The 19,249-nt window shown below is 37.3% G+C and overlaps 2 protein-coding genes across 5 annotated transcripts; one reads left to right on the forward strand and one right to left on the reverse strand.

The window, feature by feature from the left end:
- The first annotated feature begins 1,047 nt into the window (after positions 1-1,047).
- Positions 1,048-14,690, forward strand: LOC121237573 (SWI/SNF-related matrix-associated actin-dependent regulator of chromatin subfamily A-like protein 1). 4 transcript variants are annotated; one of them, XM_041134379.1, is made up of 24 exons: positions 1,254-1,419; positions 1,680-1,759; positions 2,186-2,274; positions 2,358-2,413; positions 2,593-2,668; positions 2,985-3,051; positions 3,275-3,341; positions 3,492-3,558; positions 3,637-3,720; positions 3,803-3,844; positions 4,051-4,206; positions 4,378-4,455; positions 5,336-5,404; positions 5,507-5,572; positions 5,672-5,800; positions 6,675-6,731; positions 10,654-10,743; positions 10,950-11,015; positions 11,460-11,528; positions 11,602-11,706; positions 11,831-11,956; positions 13,591-13,649; positions 13,770-13,806; positions 14,151-14,690. In XM_041134379.1, exons 1-24 carry the CDS (start codon positions 1,400-1,402, stop codon positions 14,319-14,321), a joined length of 1,926 nt encoding a protein of 641 aa, XP_040990313.1. In that variant the 5' UTR covers positions 1,254-1,399; the 3' UTR covers positions 14,322-14,690. The 4 variants fall into 4 exon arrangements, with proteins under 4 accessions (XP_040990330.1, XP_040990322.1, XP_040990313.1 ...); XM_041134396.1 differs by lacking the exon at positions 14,151-14,690 and having other exon boundaries at positions 1,048-1,419; positions 1,680-1,740; positions 11,895-11,956; positions 13,770-13,807; XM_041134404.1 differs by lacking the exons at positions 1,254-1,419; positions 1,680-1,759; positions 2,593-2,668 and having other exon boundaries at positions 2,196-2,274.
- A 67-nt stretch (positions 14,691-14,757) lies between these two features.
- LOC121237755 (diacylglycerol O-acyltransferase 3) lies at positions 14,758-16,843 on the reverse strand. The gene is made up of 2 exons (XM_041134630.1): positions 16,340-16,843; positions 14,758-15,641 (listed from the first exon to the last, which is right to left on the reverse strand). Exons 1-2 carry the CDS (start codon positions 16,751-16,753, stop codon positions 14,898-14,900), a joined length of 1,158 nt encoding a protein of 385 aa, XP_040990564.1. The 5' UTR covers positions 16,754-16,843; the 3' UTR covers positions 14,758-14,897.
- Positions 16,844-19,249: the final 2,406 nt, after the last annotated feature.

Below are 19,249 nucleotides of genomic sequence, written 5' to 3' on the forward strand. Positions count from 1 at the left end.
TCAGTCAAATTAGCCTATGCTGCACTAAAGAATTCACAAGGTGCCCTTCCAGTTAAGCACAATCCCACCAACTGGAAAAAACTATGGAAGCTCACCATTCAAGATACGCTCAAATTATTCTTTTGGAAAGTTAGTCACAACATTCTCCCCACCAGGTCAAATCTACAAAGGGTTATCCAAATGAACATAGAGCAAACTCAGTGCCCTCTTTGCAATGAAGAAGAAGAAGACCTGCCCCATCTCTTCTTAAGATGCGCCTTCTCAAGAATCCTGTGGAGAAATTCAAATTGGCAGTAGGTTTAGCAATCCCTAAGAAAGAACAACAAAAATTTCAACCGTTTGCTGTCTTAGCTATGGATAGTATTTGGTTTCTGAGAAATTAAGTGATCCACATCCATGTCCATCCCCAATGAAATTTGTAGCTACTGTCCTAAGAAGATATGCAGAACACATAAATGCTTGGACACATAAAAAGAGGCTAGAGGAGGAACTCCACCATCAGACTCCACGAGATTTTCATCAGATTCATTTTGATGTAGCAGTTAGAAAAAAAGGCAATATAATTGCAGCAATTGGGAGAACAAATGTAGGAGATATCATATTTGTCAAGACTGATCTGATCCCTCATACTAATTCCAATATAGGCGAAGCAGCAGTAACCTTGATGGGTATAAAGAAAGCAAAACAGAGAGAATGAAGGAAAATTGCAATCAAAGCTGACTCACAACAAGTGGTAAAGGCAATGACCTCTTCTAATCCAAACACAGACTGGACTATGCAAGCTATTATCAATGACATCAAGCACAATCTAGAGAGCTTTGACAACTGATCTATGAAAAAAATTCGTCACACTCGAAATCGATGTGCGTACAATGTGGCACAATGGGCAGCTTCTACGTAGGCACTTGAAAATATCCCTTCAATCCTAATACCCTTCTGGATTTCTCCAGTGGAATAGACCTTCCTTTGTAATATAATTAGTTATATGCTGAATATTTGTAATGTGGTTTAAGTTAAGCTCGCTTAAAATTAAAATAAAAAAAGTTTGCTCCCGAAAGCCGAAAAGGACCGAACGATCAAAAAGCAAGTGGTAAGCCTACGTACTCTTACTGGAGAAGTAGCGCGCGCGTAGAAATGGAATTGGACGACGATGAGTGGGGTTTGAGTGTGGAAGAACTGGATTCTCTTGAAAGAGACGCTTTCCAGAAGATCGCTCAACTGGAACGCTACAATCTCAATCCCAGTTCTTCTTCTTCTTCTTCTTCCTCCTCTTCTTCTTCTTTCTTCTCTTCCTCTTCTTCGCTCGCTTGTTCATCCCATACCAGCGTTAAAGAACCACCCCCACCGTCACAACATCAGCAAGAGCACCAACAACGGTCTTTTCCATCCAGACCCACCAATGATTCTTCTTCGAAAAAGGTCTTGAAGCGCACATCGGTGGATTTTGTTAAAATCTTTTACTGGGTTCCTTTCTTCGAGTTTCTAGGGTCCAATTCAATACTCGTTGTGGAAGATATTAGAACTCATATATGTACCGAGGCTTGACTATGCTTAAATTTATGTTTTCCTTTAATTAATTGTTTGAATGTCTCTTTGGAAGTTTTTTCCCCTTTCTACTTGGCATTGAAACCCATACTCGTGTACAAATCATGTGATATATCTTTTACATTGCATTTCAGGTTGAAGTTTTGTATCCTGGCTCCAGGGGATTGCCCTCATCAATCACATCCAAAGACACTGGTTATCTACTCTCTATTTCTTATACATCCTTTTAATTTGCTTTCTTTATTTTGTTATGTTCCATTTATTTATCTGGCTTTCATTTTCTACAAATTACATGTTTTCCGCCTCCCAGCGGTACTTACTCTTCACGGACCGACTCTGCCTCTCTTTCTCTTGTGTTCAAATAAAAAAAGAGTTTTTTCCACTCAACTAAGATATAAACCCAGATTTTCTTGTGAAAAAAATATACAAACACAGATTAGGAATTCCTTTTCTTATTTGACAACATTGAAATATTGAATTGCTTCTACATTCCAGCCCCCGTCTTAACTGTTTCTACCTAGTAAATCAAATGGTCTTGTTGCCAACCCGGTCACATCTTTATTGTCTCAGTTCATGATTATGATGATTCCAAGTCCAATACTATCTGACTTCCTGCATATTTTACTTGCTGTGCTCAAAGTTAAACCATCAAAGGAACAACCTAAGCTGTCTGTCAAATTTTTTCTTCATGCCAGCGGAAACATTGCATCAAGATTTTTGTATGACCAGGTATTACCTGTATCCACTTGCAGAATATTTTGTCATGTATATGTTTTATTAGGCCTATGTCTTGATGTTTTATTTTGTTTCAGGTACTAGTCTCTGCTTTCCGTAAAATCCCCAAAGCTACTTGGAATGCAAAAGAAAGGTCTCTCTCTCTCTCTCTCTCTCTCTCTCTCTCTCTCCCCCCCTTACACGCACAACACACTACCCGTGCACACACACACACACACACACACTAGCTTCATAGTTATAATGTTATATCTTATATCATGTCATACGTATGATTGCTTGTTCTGCACGTTTGCTTGAACTTTGAATCTGTAGGCTGTGGATGTTCCCAATATCATTTTTGTCAATGGCAGAAAAAGTCCTTGGTGAGATATCTGGTTACAGTGTTGAGGTGATAACTTGTACCCTTTTCAAATAATATAGAGTTGGGCTGCTGTAGTAATGGTTTTTCTAGATCAATATGAATTGGTTTCCTTTTAATTCTATACTACATAGGCACTTAAAAAAATCCATTACATATAATTATTATTATTATTATAGTTGTAACAACAGCAACACCAATAATAATAATTTCCATGTTTTACGTTTTTAGTAACTATCAATGTTTATCTCTTGTTGCAAATATGCTGTTTGTGTTCTTCTATTTTTTGTTTGTGGTTGATACATTGGATTGTCTTTTTACGTGCGTTAGTGATCTTTTCTCCTAGGTGGAGAAGTTAGATCAGTTGGTACATCGTGCTATTGTTGCTGCTTCTGCTGTTCCAGATCTTCGAGGTAAGCTTAATGTGCATTTATAAAATTGATTTTAAAAGTAGGTGGTGTGTAATAGATGGAATGGTATATAACATCAGCATTCAGAATTTTAGGTGTGACGTAATTTTCTTTCAGATCCTTAATCTATATCCTTGTGCTTTACTATCATCAATTGCAGTTGAATGTTCATTTCTAACAGTTTCTGAAGAGATTCTCTGTTTTTTTTTCGGTGCATGATTTCAAGACCTATATGACAGGATGCCTAGCCATATTGAATCTAAGCTTTTGCCATTTCAGCGTGATGGAGTTAGGTATGGCAGAGCTGTAGATATTTTTCCTCAATAGACTACTGTTATTTGACATGGATCGGTTATTTTTTCCAGTAACATGAAGAAGTTTCTCTGTACCTTTGTTATCACTGAATTATGGTTTTGAAACTAATATGCGTTTTAATTTCTCAGGTTTATCTTGCAGCATGGAGGGCGTGCTCTTCTTGCTGATGAAATGGGACTGGGAAAGACTTTACAGGTAATTGATTCTCAGTGAACCATTTCCAGTTTTTGACGTGCTATAGTCATGTATATTGAGTTCATATGGTTTTTGCAGGCTATTGCTGTAAGTGCATGTATCCAGGACTCATGGCCTGTTCTTATTCTTACACCTTCTTCCTTACGTCTGCATTGGGCTTCAGTAAGGGTTTTGTTGACTTCACATTTCAGATTAAGAAGGTAGCTTTATTCAAAATTGCATTTATTTTTTTCTTTTCTTGCAGATGATTCAGCAATGGCTTGATATTCCTCCATCAGATATTCTTGTATGTTTTCTGAAGTCCCTTTCTAAAATTTTCTGGTTATGTTTTTCTTTTCGTTTTTGCAGCTGCTGCATTTTTTAGCACTTTTTCCTCCTTTTATGCCCTTTATTTCTGAGAATTTAAATATTGGTTCTTTTGTTCCGGGTTGGCAATTTATTTATTTTAGTCTAAATTATATGTTTTTTTCTTTCAAACGAAATACTCTCTAGGTTCTTCTACCTCAATGTGGTGGATCAAACAGAGCTGGGTACACGATAGTATCCTCAAATTCAAAGGGCAGCATTCAACTTGATGGTCTATTCAACATCATCTCCTATGACATAGTCCCGAAGCTACAGAATCTACTAATGGCATCAGAGTTTAAGGTATGCTTGATTTATGATTTCCACATCTTCTGTGTTTTTCTTCTTTAATTCATTCTATGTTAGATATTTCCTTATTTTGATCTTCTTAAGTAGGGGACTCTTGGCAATGATATGTTTGTGGCATGGCTGCATATGCTCTTGGAAATGATACATATATTCATTTTTATTCAGGTTGTGATTGCAGATGAGTCACATTTTCTGAAAAATGCTCAAGCAAAGAGGACAACTGCTTCCCTTCCTGTCATAAAGGTCTTTATTTCTTGATAAAAGATGACTGTATCTTGCACCTGCTAATGCATTCAATGACTATGTTCATGCAAAAATATAAATGATAGTTCCTGCACATTTTTTTGGGAATGCATGGCTCTCCTTGAACTTCTTTATACTGCTCATCCTCCATGTTGGATGCTTAGGTTCTGAACTGCTCTGCAGGTACCTTTCTTTTACTTATTGAAGAAGTAATCTCCGAGCGAGTTGAGAATGATTTAGTGGCTTTTAAAGTAATCTTTATAGTCTATTTGAATGATTTTTATTCTCCTTCTAAGGAAGCAATTGAAGTTTAAATATGCTGTCTGGCAATTTGTTGTCTATTATATATTTCTGTTTCCGTGGGACCATGTCCCAAGTACTCATATGGGTCCATAACTGTGGAAACAGGTCTTACCCCTTTAGTATGTTACTTCAGCAATTGTCTCCGAACACATTGAATTGGCAACTTCATGATGCTCTTGAAGTACATCACATTATAAATTTGGTGCCTATGTAATCTCTCACCAGATGTTCTTCAACTACCTCAACTAGACATGTTTAATAGAAATAGCTGATGAACAAACACCATAGACAACAATACTTTTTTTTTTTTATAAGTTAGACAACAATACTTATTTGTGATTTGACTTTTTTAAAGTCATCCATCAAAGCTTCAAATAAATTTGGTAGACTCTAACCAAGGGGAAAAATGGTAATAGCATACAAACACAATGAGCATACTGCATGTTTTTGTTCGTTCTCTTTAATTTTTATTTTGGTCAAAGAATGTGAATAGGGGGGGATCAGATTCATCTCTCTGTCTGTCTGTCTGTCTGTCTCTCTCTCTCTCTTGGTGAACTTACCATATCAATGATTTCAGAAAGCGCAATATGCAATACTCCTTAGTGGGACTCCTGCTTTATCCCGACCAATTGAGCTATTTAAGCAGGTACTTTTGCATGTCACTTTATAAGTTATATGTCACCGTCAAAAAAGAACAATTGGAAGTTGTATGCTAATCATTCTGTACAAATTGTGCTACATTTCACAGCTGGAAGCATTGTATCCTGATGTATATAAGAATGTTCATGAATATGGTAACCGATATTGCAAAGGTGTAAGTGAAAAGTCCCATTGAATTAATAACCTGTATTGTTTAGTTATTTAGTGTACAGAGGTTATAAGCAATGCTCTGCTTCTTTCATTGATTTTTCAGGGGATCTTTGGAGTTTATCAAGGTGCAAGTAACCACGAAGAATTGCACAATTTGATGAAGGCAACTGTGATGATCCGCAGACTTAAAAAAGATGTTCTTTCTGAGCTTCCTGTGAAGCGCAGGCAGCATGTAGTTTTTTTTTTCCTTTCTTGTCTTTTATGCACATCTGTGGCTGGCCTTTTTTTTTCATATAAGTGGAATGCTACATTTAATCTTTTCTGTTTAGATTGTAGTATACTAGTATATGATTGCTCTTTTCCCTTGTAGTTACTGAGCGTTTTGAATTTGCTCCAAGAATTTAAAAGAAAAGAAAATATGAAGTTTGATCTGGAGCATCAATGGGATGCAAGAACTTGGTCTGAAGTTATAATTTTGGATTTATTTTTTTAGCAAATTTTTTTGGGCATGCAGTAAGTGAAATGCTGTCTAATTTTTGAGAATTTTTGGAAAAAAACTTGAGATGTGCTTTTTATTGGGTTTTGTGAAAGTGGTTAGGAAGAATAAACACTTGTTCGCATAATAATTTTTTAATGTCTTTTGTATTGGGTTTTGTGAAAGTGTGTAGGAAGAATGAAAAACTGTTTGTATAAAAAAAATTTAGATGTTTGTATTGGTTTCGTGAAAGTTGTTTTGATTTGTGTTTTGTGTAACAAAAACTGAGGCAAATGATTGGATGAAGAAAAAATTGAGAGAAGTTTAAAAGATGTTTGGATTGAAAGGGGAAAATATCTTTAAATATTTTTGAAAAAAACCAACCAATCATACCCTTAGTAATGCTCAATCAGAGTATTTCTCTCTCTCTACTTGTGTGTGGTATCTTTTGTGTCAGTGGATGTGTTTGAACATGTGCACTTGAATGCAATGGTCACACTTATGTATGTATGTTTTTATGCATTTTGCAAGCACTTGTCCTCGAGATCGTTGTATGGGTGACAAGATGGGAAATGCTCATCTTTGTGGTTCCTGTGTAAGATTTTACCACATCTCCTTAATTGATTATCAGGTCTTCCTTGACTTGGCTGAGAAGGACATGAGACAAATCAATGCTTTATTTCGTGAGGTAATTGAGCTCATTGATGATTTGGTTTTAACTTGAAATTGATCACTTATGAGTAGCACTGGGTTTTGTAAATTTGGTTGATTTTTGCATATTAGCTACATTTCACCAGTTGCATGGTAGATGTCAAACAAGTGGAATCAGTTTCAGTGGTTTTTTATTACATTTCCCAGGATCAATTTGATTTATCCAATTTATTTGTTTGCTTCTGGGTTGAGGATACTTTTTTTTTATAAGTAAAAAGATATTATTTGATATTGAAATTCGCATAGCTCAAGTATACATGTGTTTACACCTAGTGAGGAACTAGAAACTGATACAAAGAAACAAATATGTTACACCTAGTTACCTATAAAAAAGATCCATTATGAGCTCTCTCTCCTCCCTTCCTCCCCCCCCCCCCTCTCTCTCTCTCTCTCCAAACATATGTTATCCAAAGGAGTTGCTCTATGGGTGTAAGAGTTGACAAAGCTGATGACTATCGCCATTTTTAAGAGTTAGGTGAAGGATGGGGTATTCAAAGGTTGTGCTCGTTGAATAAAACATATTTGAGATTTCAGTTGAAAGTAGTCATTATTTACGCGTTATAGAGAGAGGCAGGAAGGTGACTAAAGAACTTCTACCGGGTAGACCAACTGCATCTTGAGTTGCAGAAACATTAGAACAATGTTCCAGGTCGGATGGTGACAAAGAGTTCATAAGAACATCCAACTTAGGCTTAGGCAGCATTTCTTTTCTTGCACAGTGATCCTCCAATGCATTTGGTAGATACTTGAATATAGTCGAGTATAAGAGGTGGTGGGAGAAAACCTTATCATCATCCCTGAAGAAGTGGAAGGCAAGGGATGGAGGAAAATGGCTATGGGCATGGGCTATGAGGCAGTGCAGGCAAAAATGAAGCAAAGGAATATGGAGGGGCTGATATGTCCAAATGACAAATGAGTAAGGGCACATGTAGGGGTCTGATGACTAAAACATATGTAGAGGCTGTCTCATACCCAGTGCCAGTCATCAACGGTGACGCCATAAAAACCGAGACATCATGCCGAGAAGGGATGCAGCACCAGGGGAGGAAGGGCAGTATAGGTATTTCCAGGAAGGACAAAGATACCATTGGTGAGACCTGCATAGATAGGAGGACTTTGGCACCGACAACCACCAGAGGTTATGCAAGATGGGATGGTGGCCCTCTGACAAAGTGGTGCAACACTGCAACGTAGAAAGATTCACTCTGCACAAACTCAAAACAGAGTTGATAGAATTGAGAGAGACGGTCAGTGACTTAATACAGTGGTTAAACCAGGAAATGGGTTAGGTTATGGGCCTGGGCTCAAAGCAGGGAAACAAACCGAATAAAACTGCTGGAAAGAAATTCGTGGGCCTCGGTGGTACAAGGCCCTCGTGGGTTGAGAAAGGGAAGTGGCAAGCCCAAAGTTCTAAGGGCCTTTTGACCTAGAACTTACCGACATATCTAAAGGCCTTGGCGACACAAGACGTGGGCATTTCTTACTTCGAAGTAGGATCATCGTCTGGCGTAGCACACCAGGTACCTGAGAAACAGAACTCACCTACGGAGACTACACAGAACCCACCAATGGAAGAAGGCGAGTCGGGGGGTAGTGTCCTGACCGACGAAATGGCGGCGCGGGCGACAAAACATAATGATGGTGGGGCTATGGAGCATAACATAACGACGGCTTTTGAAGTAGAAAATTTCGCTCGGGAGCCTCAGATGGTGGAGAACACCATGGAAATATTGCCGACAAGCGAAAATATGGGTGTATATGACTCTAACTCAGACTCAGTTTCTACGATCTGCGCGTCAACGACTAGACTCTCACTCCCCAAGGTGTCACATACCTATTTCCTGGATGCTATAGAGTCCTTTATTGTCACCCCTTTGATGAAAGTGTTGCTAGTGAGCGAGAATGAGGAAGATTTTTCATTGCGAATGCGTGAGGAAGCCAAATTCCAGTTGGTTTCCACACTTACCAACGGTGATTCCTTGCCATCTTACTCCTACATTTAGCTTATGGGTTGAGGATACTTACTATATAAAACTACCCATTAGGCTTGGGCTTGCAGGGGTTACAGACGAGAAATCCGCTTGTTACCCTGGCCGCACGGGCGGGTTTCAAGCCCAACCCGCCCGCCCGCTTATCACACACACACATATACACACTTAAGAAAAAACCCTAAAGTTCTAAGCCTAATTCACATCTTCTCTTCTTTTCTGCTTATGCTTTTTCTTCTTCGGTTGGCTAGGTTTGGTTCGATTTTCATTGGTTGTTTGCGTGGCTTTGGTGGTTTCTGCATGTGTGGCTCTCCATATGTGAATCTGGTGTTTCCACGCATCGACGTGGCTCCCCATGCACAGATTTGGTTTTTCCCACCAGATTTGGATTAACAGGGCGAGTAGGGGTGGGGACTCGGACAGTGGTTTGTGCCACCCATCTGCCTGTCAAACGGACGGGGCTAGGGAGCATACAAGGGTGGGGATGGGGTGTGGGAGGGGTGGCTGCCAGCCCGTGTAGGGCGGGTAGCTGTTTTTATTTCCATTCCGTTCCGGCTGGAATATGCTGTGCCTGAACAGTAATCAGCATGGTTTAGGTGGGTGTTCCATCCTGGATTAAAGTCCGGCCATTTTGGCCTGTTCTTGTCCCTTCTGGCCAGAATGTGCAAGTCTCGGGATTGTTTGCATTTATTTGCTTGTCCATCATCATCTTTGTCCTTTTCTTGCTTTAACCCCCTGTAATATCTTCTCGATAATTTTGAGAAAAAGCATAAAGCATGACACTACAAAGAAAAAGACAAATTTAAATATATAAATAAAGCATCAATAGTAGCATAAATCTAATAGTAATCCTTTTTCTAGAGGTATAGGAATTAATTCCGTAGCTATATCAAAATCGTGATCTGGAATGGAAAAAGTAAAAAGTAAAAGAAAAAGTTTTATTATTTTGAAATGCTTTCTAAATGGCCAATAGGAAAAAAAGCTTTCCAGACTTTTTATCTTATTTTATTTTTTCCAATAAGATTTAGAAAAAAATGACCAAACGTTACATATACGCTCTCTAACACATATAAAAATGCTTTTTTAAATGGCCAAGAGAAAGTATATATATAAATAGATGTTAAATATTTATAACTATTTTACTTATAAAAAAAATATTTATAACTATTTTGCTTTTTCCAATGGATTCACTCATTTTTAAGAAAACTTATAATAGACTTAAGCATTTTAAACATATATATAAGGACTATTCCAAAACGGTACACCAAAAACGTACCAGTATTAAAATATTTCGTTCTAGTACCTTCAACCGGAATGGAATTCAAAACTTTGATCCCTACTACCCATTACTTATTTGATAATGTTGAAAAGTGGATTCAAAGACCTTAGAAGACTTATAAAAAAAGAAAGACCTTAGAAGACTGAGCGAGCAGAACATTTTATCCTGAAATTTTTTTCCAGTTCACTTGTTTTCTCCTCTAATATTTAAGAGGTTATGTATTATCTCTCTCTTTTTTTTTTTCACAAATAGACATAGTTTGAGTACACGGGACATATACAAGAGCAACACGTAGGTATGATTGACTAGGGATATTATCTTGGGGAGGATAAATGAAACTTCGGAAATTTTGTTGTTTGATTTTCACAGTTTGGTTTTCCCTTGCTTGCATGCTTGTTCTTATAAAAGGCTCCCATTTTTCTTGAAGTTCTATTAGTATTTGGCTCTATTGGCTAATGTTTCTTTGCCATATTGTTACACAATAGTATTTTATGTTTGGCAAAGTAATGAAGTATATGCATGGTCTTCATGTATAGTAAGTGGTTTCTTAAGTTACCTTGAAGCTGCAGTTTGTTTGCTGAAGGGAAAAAGGGACAGCAGAACACCACTCATATTGATGTTTTGTTTTGTAGCTGGAGGTGCTAAAAGGTCAAATAAAGGCCTGCAAATCACAAGAGGAGATTGAACCCCTTAAATTTGCTGAGAAGAATCTTATTAACAAGGTATTCATCTCAGATTTGACTGTCACTCAGTTGCGGCCTGCGGGGCATAATATGTTGAAAAGGTCGCCTGTATCATATACTTGTATTTTCTTATGTATATGCAAAGGGTATATCTTTATCTCAATTCTGATCAAATCGTAGTGGCATTTTTTTTAATATTTGAATTATCTACTTCTTACATCTGTCACTCTTTTATCGGATTCTAGATTTATACCGATTCTGCTGAAGCCAAAATTCCTGCGGTCCTAGATTACCTGGGAACTGTCATTGAGGTACTTATACCATGACACCCCCCTTCCTCTATTCACTCGTTTTCTTCCTTTGATTAAAAGTATTTAACTGCATAAATCTAGGAGGATTGAATTTACTCAAAGATGACCTAGAAATGGAAGACAGGATCAGATTCTGGTGGCATGCTTAGTCTATGCATGTGTTTTACCTAATCCTGTTTTAGTTCTCTCTCTCTCTCTCTCTCTCTCTCTCTCTCTCTCTCTCTCTCTCTCCCCTTTCATCGAGTTGTGTAACTGCATGCTTTTAACATGTCTGGCATTCATACTGAAGTCTATGGGACATATTTGTGCGATTCATCTTTGCCTGTTTCGCATTTCACTCCGTGGGAAAGTGCTATAAACAAATGTGGGATTAATTAACTATCTTATACTTCAGTGAAGGGTATCTTATTATGTGTTTTAACCTTGTCATATAATGACTTGCAGGCAGGGTGTAAGTTCCTTATATTTGCACACCATCAGCCAATGATTGACTCGATACATCAGTTTCTTCTTGTAAGGCCACTTGTAATTTTATTAAACTTCCCCCATGATTGATCAAGCCTCATAAAAATTGCAAAAACTCCAGAAAAAGAAAGTGGGTTGCATTCGAATTGATGGCAGCACCCCCCCAGCATCAAGGCATGCTTTGGTTACAGACTTTCAGGAGAAAGAGGCTACCAAAGCAGCAGTAGTACGACAATTTGCTTCATTTATTTGTTGAATGTTTTCTCTCTTCAATCTTCTGTTGACATGCAATCTGGTATTAAAGCTATATTTTGATTCCGAAGTTTGAATCTTCAATTACCATTGTGCAGCTTTCTATCAGAGCTGGAGGTGTTGGGCTAACTTTGACAGCTGCAAGCACCGTTATTTTTGCAGAGTTGTCTTGGACTCCAGGTGATCTGATTCAAGCTGAAGATCGTGCTCACAGGATTGGCCAGGTAAACTACAGCAAACTAATTCTTAAGAAGCTTTATGCACATTATTTCAAACATATCATTTCTATATGCTGTGTGTAGTTCAATACAGTTTTTGCTAGACAGGCTGTAAGACTCTCCAAGGGTCCATAAAAATGTGAGGGTTATAAGCTCTGTACCAGGAACCAGGATGAAAATCATGTCTAGCAATAATGGGCTTATGTCAGTTTTGGTCATTCTGATATTATTATAAGAAAGACCAGTCATTAGCTCTGAAGAAGGTATCATGATGGATTGTTCTCATCGATTGTGCTTAATGGTGCTAATTAAACAGCAGCACTTGCTTCTAATTTAGCAATCCTCCTGGAGCTGTTGCATCCATTGGTGAAATCCATGATTCAGTTTACAGACATTATGATAGGTGGCTATGAAACAATGTTGATCAGAACTATTTCTAGGGTTGGGCTCTGACTGGCAGGGTTGGAATCCACAACTCTGATCTCTGATTCCGATTGAAGTCAGAGTAGTTTTGGACTTCAACTCCACTAGGCATAAGAGTTGGGGTTAGTTCCGTCTTATTGGAGTCGGGCCAACACCGTAGTCCAGCACTAGAGCTGGAAAATGCAAGATCCAAAAAAAGGGGATCATGGGTAAGTCAAACTCACCCATGGAATACAAAAAATTATCCATCAGTCTAACTGAGTACTTGAATTACCAAATAGAATACAAATAAAAATCCAATATTCAAGATTTCCTCCAAAGTCTTACAACTGATAAATAAAAACATTACCAAATAAACTACAAAACCAAATGCCCAATCTCAATCAAAATCTCCTCTAGAGTTTCACAACTAACAAGTGTAAAAATTTATCAAACCAAAGGGAATAACAAAAAAAAAAAAATTTGAATCGTAACTCAATAGAGCTTTAATATAAGTTAAAAATCACGAAAATCTAGAAAAATGAAAAAAAAATGAGAACAACTGAAAAGCTTATAGATCAAGTGGGTGAATGGGTCGGTTCGGCTTTCTTGGCTAGCTTCTTCCTGATCATGAAGGTTTTATGATGGCATTTTCACTGTAGGGAGTGATGGCCGAGATTAAAGTAGGAAAATGGAAAGATAAGTGAGGGAAGTACATGTTTCCTCTGATTTAGTATTTACACATGCGCAACTGCAAATATCCAGTAACACTTGCTTGATAGTTTCTCGTCTTCCTTCTGGGACAGGAAGCATCCTGAGTGTTGGAATTGTGGTCATGGTATTAATTTTAATGTTTTTTTCTTGTTTTTTTCTTGTGTATTCTATGTTCTCTTTTGGTTGTTTTGTATATTTCTTATATATCTGTTCATTATTCAGTTACCTTAGAAGTCCTGTGCTACTCGTGTTACATTAAGTCATGTGTATTACTGAAGTAGGGTGGATCTTTTCACTTTTGTTTCACCATGACTGTTTTTGTCTTTAAGCCTATTGGCAGCACTTCTTTCATGCAAATAGTATGAAATATGAATAGTTTCTCAGAGTTTGGACTCTCTGTACTGTTCTGAGGCTGATTGGGCTTGGCTGGCCTCCCTGCATAAACACATGCACCTTGGCGTTCCTCTGCATATGCAATCTGTTTCTCCATTTTGTCATAAGCACTTTTTTTTTAATGTTTCTAGGTGTCTTCAGTCAATATATACTACCTGCTAGCAAATGACACAGTTGATGACATCATTTGGTATGTTCATTTGCAATTTTCCTTACAATGACTTCATTTCTATCTTTGTTGGAGTTTAATGGCCGAACAATGGTGATGATGATGACCACTTAGTAACTTTGATCCATTAATTTTCCTCAGGGATGTTGTTCAGAGCAAGTTGGAAAATTTAGGACAGGTAATTTTCCCTGTTTGTGTGGATTTGTGTCTTGATTTTCCCAAGAGCTCTGAGATATTTTTCTGCTGAACGTAGTAATAATCACAAATATTAGTAATAACAATAACATATGCAGTCACAGTACCGTGCTCTGACATGGAGCTGCTTCATTCCTCTACAGTAGTACTGGCTTGAAGTCATTAAAAAGCTTAAGAGGTCTTTTATATTTCCAACTCTACCAGTAGTAATGAAACAGGAGAGAGAGGCATATCTTTTGTGACTCGCAGTTGGGAATTAATTTTAGTACTGGTTTATATAATATCCATAATTGTATATAAACTGATTTCAGTTCTTGAACAAATTAGATGCTTGATGGCCATGAGAAGACCTTGGAAGTTTCATCCAGCCAACCAAGAAGCAGCCCTGCAAAGCAGAAAACACTAGACTCTTTCATGAAGCGCTGTAATAGCACGGATGACATGGAGCACTGGTCCAAGCTCAAACGTCCCCGGCACTCAGCTACAAGCCCTTTTTAACCATGCTAATGTATTCTTGGAAGAACATGCACAGCATCAGATGTATTAGGCACGTGCATATCGTCTTTCTGCAATTGCGCTGGTACGGTTCAGTTATCCCTTACGCTTTGGTAGGTTGAGGATGCTACTTTTTGTGGTTCCCTGAAGGAAGAGGAACCCTCAAATTAGATTTAGGAGTCAATTACCAAACCCATTGACCCGAGGCATGTAGATTTATTTAGTAGAAGCCTCTAAACAGATCAGAGAGTCCTGAAACGATCCTGGGCGGCTCTGTCTTCCATTTTTGTTATAACTTTAATACGAAAGACTTGTATTGTTGATGTGAACATTGTTATACGTAGTAGTCTATTTGCAGAGAAGTATGGTTGTAAATTCTCTTTTATTGCAGACATGCATTTTAACAGAGTTCCACAAGGCAACCTTTATGAGAGAATAATGCAAAAGAAAATATTAGAGAAAATTTATTGTCAAATAAACTTCATCACAACTGCAATCTGCGTATTTAGATTTAAACTAGTATACAAAGATCTCTATGAATTCAAGTCACAATGCAAACTTGCTATCGCATGCAACTGATTAAATACACACATCACTTATAAGTTCATCCCCAAAGAAGTTGGACACAATCACACCCACATCGTCCAATCCAACTCCAATACACAAGGGATTCAATGGAGTCCTAACAGAAACATCTGCCCCCTCAGCTTCACTGCCATCAACACTGTTCAAAATCCTCACATTAGGGCCATCTCTACACTTGCCCAAGCATTTACAACCAACAGCAGCACCTTCAACACCGATCACCTTTCCAAATTCTTCCAACAATATAGCAGCTCCTGATTTCTTACATTTACCACCCATGCAAACCTCAATCCTCTTTGTCGGTGATCCATTCACTGAGCTACACCTGTCATTATGGCCGAAGCTATTACTGCTAGAACTGGTACCAATTCCAGTGCAGCGTTCTACTTCATTCTCTGATTTGAGATCCCCCAAACCATCTGACACAACTGCGCTCCCTTCTTGGGTCAGCCTGCTAGGAAGGGTCAACGTTGTTGCATTTTCTTGAGAAACTAATTGCACTTCATCTAATACTGGTAGTGTTGCTTGTGTAAGAGGTTCACTTCTCAGGAAGCTCATGTCAATTACATCCTCACATTCACTGTCGCTTGATTCGGATGAAGATGATGATGATTCACAATCAAGCATAATATTCATTTGTCTGTCTTTAAGCTTAGCATTCTCTTGTTTCCTCCTTTTCTTCAATTCCTCCGCCGCTCTCAGATGTTGCAGCTGACTCATCAATACCTCTACTGCATCCTGAATAACATAAAATGGACATCTAAATTATGAAGCCGGCTAGGTACAATTATCAGTAACACAAACTATAGATTTCCTCTCAGCACTGTGCATGAAAAGCCAGATCATCTGGACATTGTTTGTGTGATTCTTCAGTTCCACCAAAACATACACAATACCATCGAAAAACGCAGGGGAAAAAAGCTTCTTCCTCCAAAAAAGAATCAAAATTGTTCCAAGAACCATGCTATTTAACTTCAATATATATATATAAAAAAAGCCCAATTTCTTTTCTTTTAAGATGTAACCAGTTTAAACAATCTAAAGCGGGGCAACCAATACAGATCCACAACCAACTTCAATCATCATTACATTCAAATTATAATCGCGGCCATTCAATTTGTATGATCAAAGCTGTAATGGAGGACGAGAATCAAAGTTAATTTGTTATAATTAATCGAGCCTAAAAAACTTAAGTGCCTCATCACTGAAAGGGATTGACATAAAACTGACGCAAATTCCAGATCAATCAGAAAGGCAAAAAAAGAAAGTAGTTCATGGGCTTCAAAATATCTCGTCGTACTTCGAGCGAATTAAATGTAGAACTACCAAAAATATGATCGCATAAGATTAAACAGAAGAAATCCCCAAGAAACAGTTCGAATCTAAACACCCAAATAAAAAATTAAAAAAAAAAATATGTTATAAAAAATACATACCGCTATGGCTTTCTGTTGAACATCAGCAGCCAAACCGTCGTGAGCATCCAAACCAAAGCCCATATCAGAAAACTTGGCCAGGTCCTCGGCCAGCCCCTTGAACAGCTTCAACTTCTTCTTGGCGGTGAGCGAAGAACACGAATTCACACTCTTCTCCTTCTCCTTCTTCCCAGAACACATGGGGCTCACGTAATAGTACCGCATATGCCCGTTATCGCAGAACCCAGAATTCATGATCATAGCCCCATACGCCTTTCTGGGTCTGACGCGAGCTCTAGACTGTTGAAAACCCAGAACCCGAAGCTTCCTGGAACCGACAGAGACGCACGAGATAGACGGCTTGGAAGAGCGGGTATCGGTCTTAGCGCCGGATAAGCATGGAATCCGCCGGAAAGAGAAGCCGGAGGCCTCCATCGCTTTGGCGGTGTAACGCAGAGAGAGAGAGACTTTGGATTTTGGAAGGGCAAACTTGTGAACGGTGTCTGTTTATACGAGTGGGGGAAACGTGCGAAGTATGTTGCAAACGTGGGTGTTTTCTATTGGACGGATAATGACGTGTTTTGGCACTTGGAGGCTTGTGACAATTTTATGTTCGCCACGCCCTTTCCTCGTACGGATTACAAACGCAGCCAACCTTTCACGTTGGATACTTCTGTATTCAAACCCGACGGTTCATATGTGATCAGGTGGTGCCACGCGTGGTGCCATGTAGGCACTTGAAAGTTTTGAAGAACTGAGTGGCCTAAAGACGAAAGAGTAACGTTGGGAGTGCGTAAATGTTTTATAATCATTTTTTTTATATAAATTATATTTAATTATTTTTTTAAATAATTGTGTGACGCTTACACATTTACGATTATAATTATAATTTTTTAAGACGGAAATATGCTCAAAATAATGAGTCATTATTTGTATTTTAAATGAAAACCTTATTACACATATTCACCACTAGCATTTATCATACAAATTCATCTAATTAATATGTGATTTACTATTAAACTCTTCTATTCATTATTCATGTACCATATATAATTTATTTATTTATTTATTTTATTTTTACTAAATTAAAGGAATTTTTCTACTCATCATCGATTTATCTATACGTCACACATTTAATAAGGAAAAAAAAAATTGTGTAGTATGTGATGTAGAGATGATGAATATAATTTTTTTTTTATTATTTTTATTATTTTATCCTAATTCTTAAATATATATATTTAAATAGAAAAGAAAAATAAATAAATTATATATTGATTATATAGAACTGTGTGATATAAGACTTTCTTGTAATATTTCTCTTTGGTCGACTAGAAGTATCAAAGAAGAACGAAGGCAAGTCAATCCTTTAATGAGGGAAGCGACCATTCCATGGTTTCAACTGTATTTCATTGTTAGTTGGTATCCACCGTTCAAATCTGCGAACAATTTGTTCACATCTAGGAGTAGGTTCTCCAATTTAATGAGGTTGGTTGCTCAATTATAAAAGATTAGGCTTTAATTTGATAAATCAGTCATTTTAGAGTAATAATATACATCATCTATAATGTGATATTATTAGAAAACCCATTATCTAATGTCTATCATCTAATGTCACATCATGAAATGATGAGAGGATGATGAAAAAAAAGATGAATAGATTTTTTTCGTCGTTTTAAGCTTATGAACCTATCGATATAATTTTATTTTTAAAAATATTATTCACCCTAGATTTTTAAGATTTTTTCTTGTGATCCTAATTACATTTACTGATATATCAAATTTTGAGAAGTTGTCTGTTCAAATGGTAGATATATGACATTGCTTAAAATTTTTCCATTGAAAGTGACATAATCGAGAATGAATTCTAACATTACTCCTTTTTTTATTAAGAAGTGATACTACTATAATTATTTCACAACTCTATAATAAAATAATATTTTTTAAATTTAAAATTATCAAGTCAAAAGTAAAATTCAATTTTTTTTTTATAAAAATTAATATTTTTATAGCTAATAATATTAAAAGCTTTAATATTAAAATTTCAGCTAAAAGCTTCCCTTATATAAGGGTATTTATGCATGTGCTAATAATAGCTATGGCTCCCTAGTCCCTATTAATTCAATGCAACAGTAACTTTTTGTTTTCAACAAACTCGCATCGAAATTAAATGAGAGAGTATTAAGAGATGAGAGCCGGAGACCTTGAAAGAAACCCTTTTATCGGATAAATGATATACACACAACACGTTATATAAAAATATTATAAAATAAGAATATTTTTGTAAAATGATATTATTTTTATAAGATGTTTTACAAAAATATCACTTATTTAAAACACAATTGTGTAAAATGTTGTATGTAAATCATTTTCCTTTTCCTAATACCAAACCAAGGAGAGGGCTGCTATAATAGCGGTTACAAAATCCAATAGGTGGATTTGCCAAATGGTGAAAGAGGCACTATAACCGCCGTTGTTGAAGAAGATTTTCACGTCCTTTTATCCTAATTTCTCAATTAGGAAAAACCGAAACATAACAAGATAACTAGAATCAAACTATCTAGGGTGTTGACGGCGTCTTAGAGGAATGTTCGACAGAGTCGGCATCTGAGTTAATACTCATTAACAGAGATAGGGCAAAGGGACCAAGACTCGAAGGATGTGGCAGTGGGGAACTCAACTGTGCTGCACTTGTGGCAGTCGGAGGCTAGAAAACACGCTGACGCGTCAAAATGTCGCACAACTTAGGTGGCGAATGCAGTCACACGACGATCCTTTGGCAACTCTTTTAACTGTTTTGAAGATCAACGACTAGCAAACATAGTAGAAGGCGTGCGTTTGGTAGTCCTCAAGTTGGAATGCGATGGATCCAACATTTCCGATGTATTGGAAAGAGAAAAATAATAATAATAAAAAATAAACTAGAGACAAACT

This window comes from Juglans microcarpa x Juglans regia, chromosome 1D, assembly GCF_004785595.1.
Source record: "Juglans microcarpa x Juglans regia isolate MS1-56 chromosome 1D, Jm3101_v1.0, whole genome shotgun sequence".
Lineage (NCBI taxonomy): Eukaryota > Viridiplantae > Streptophyta > Magnoliopsida > Fagales > Juglandaceae > Juglans > Juglans microcarpa x Juglans regia.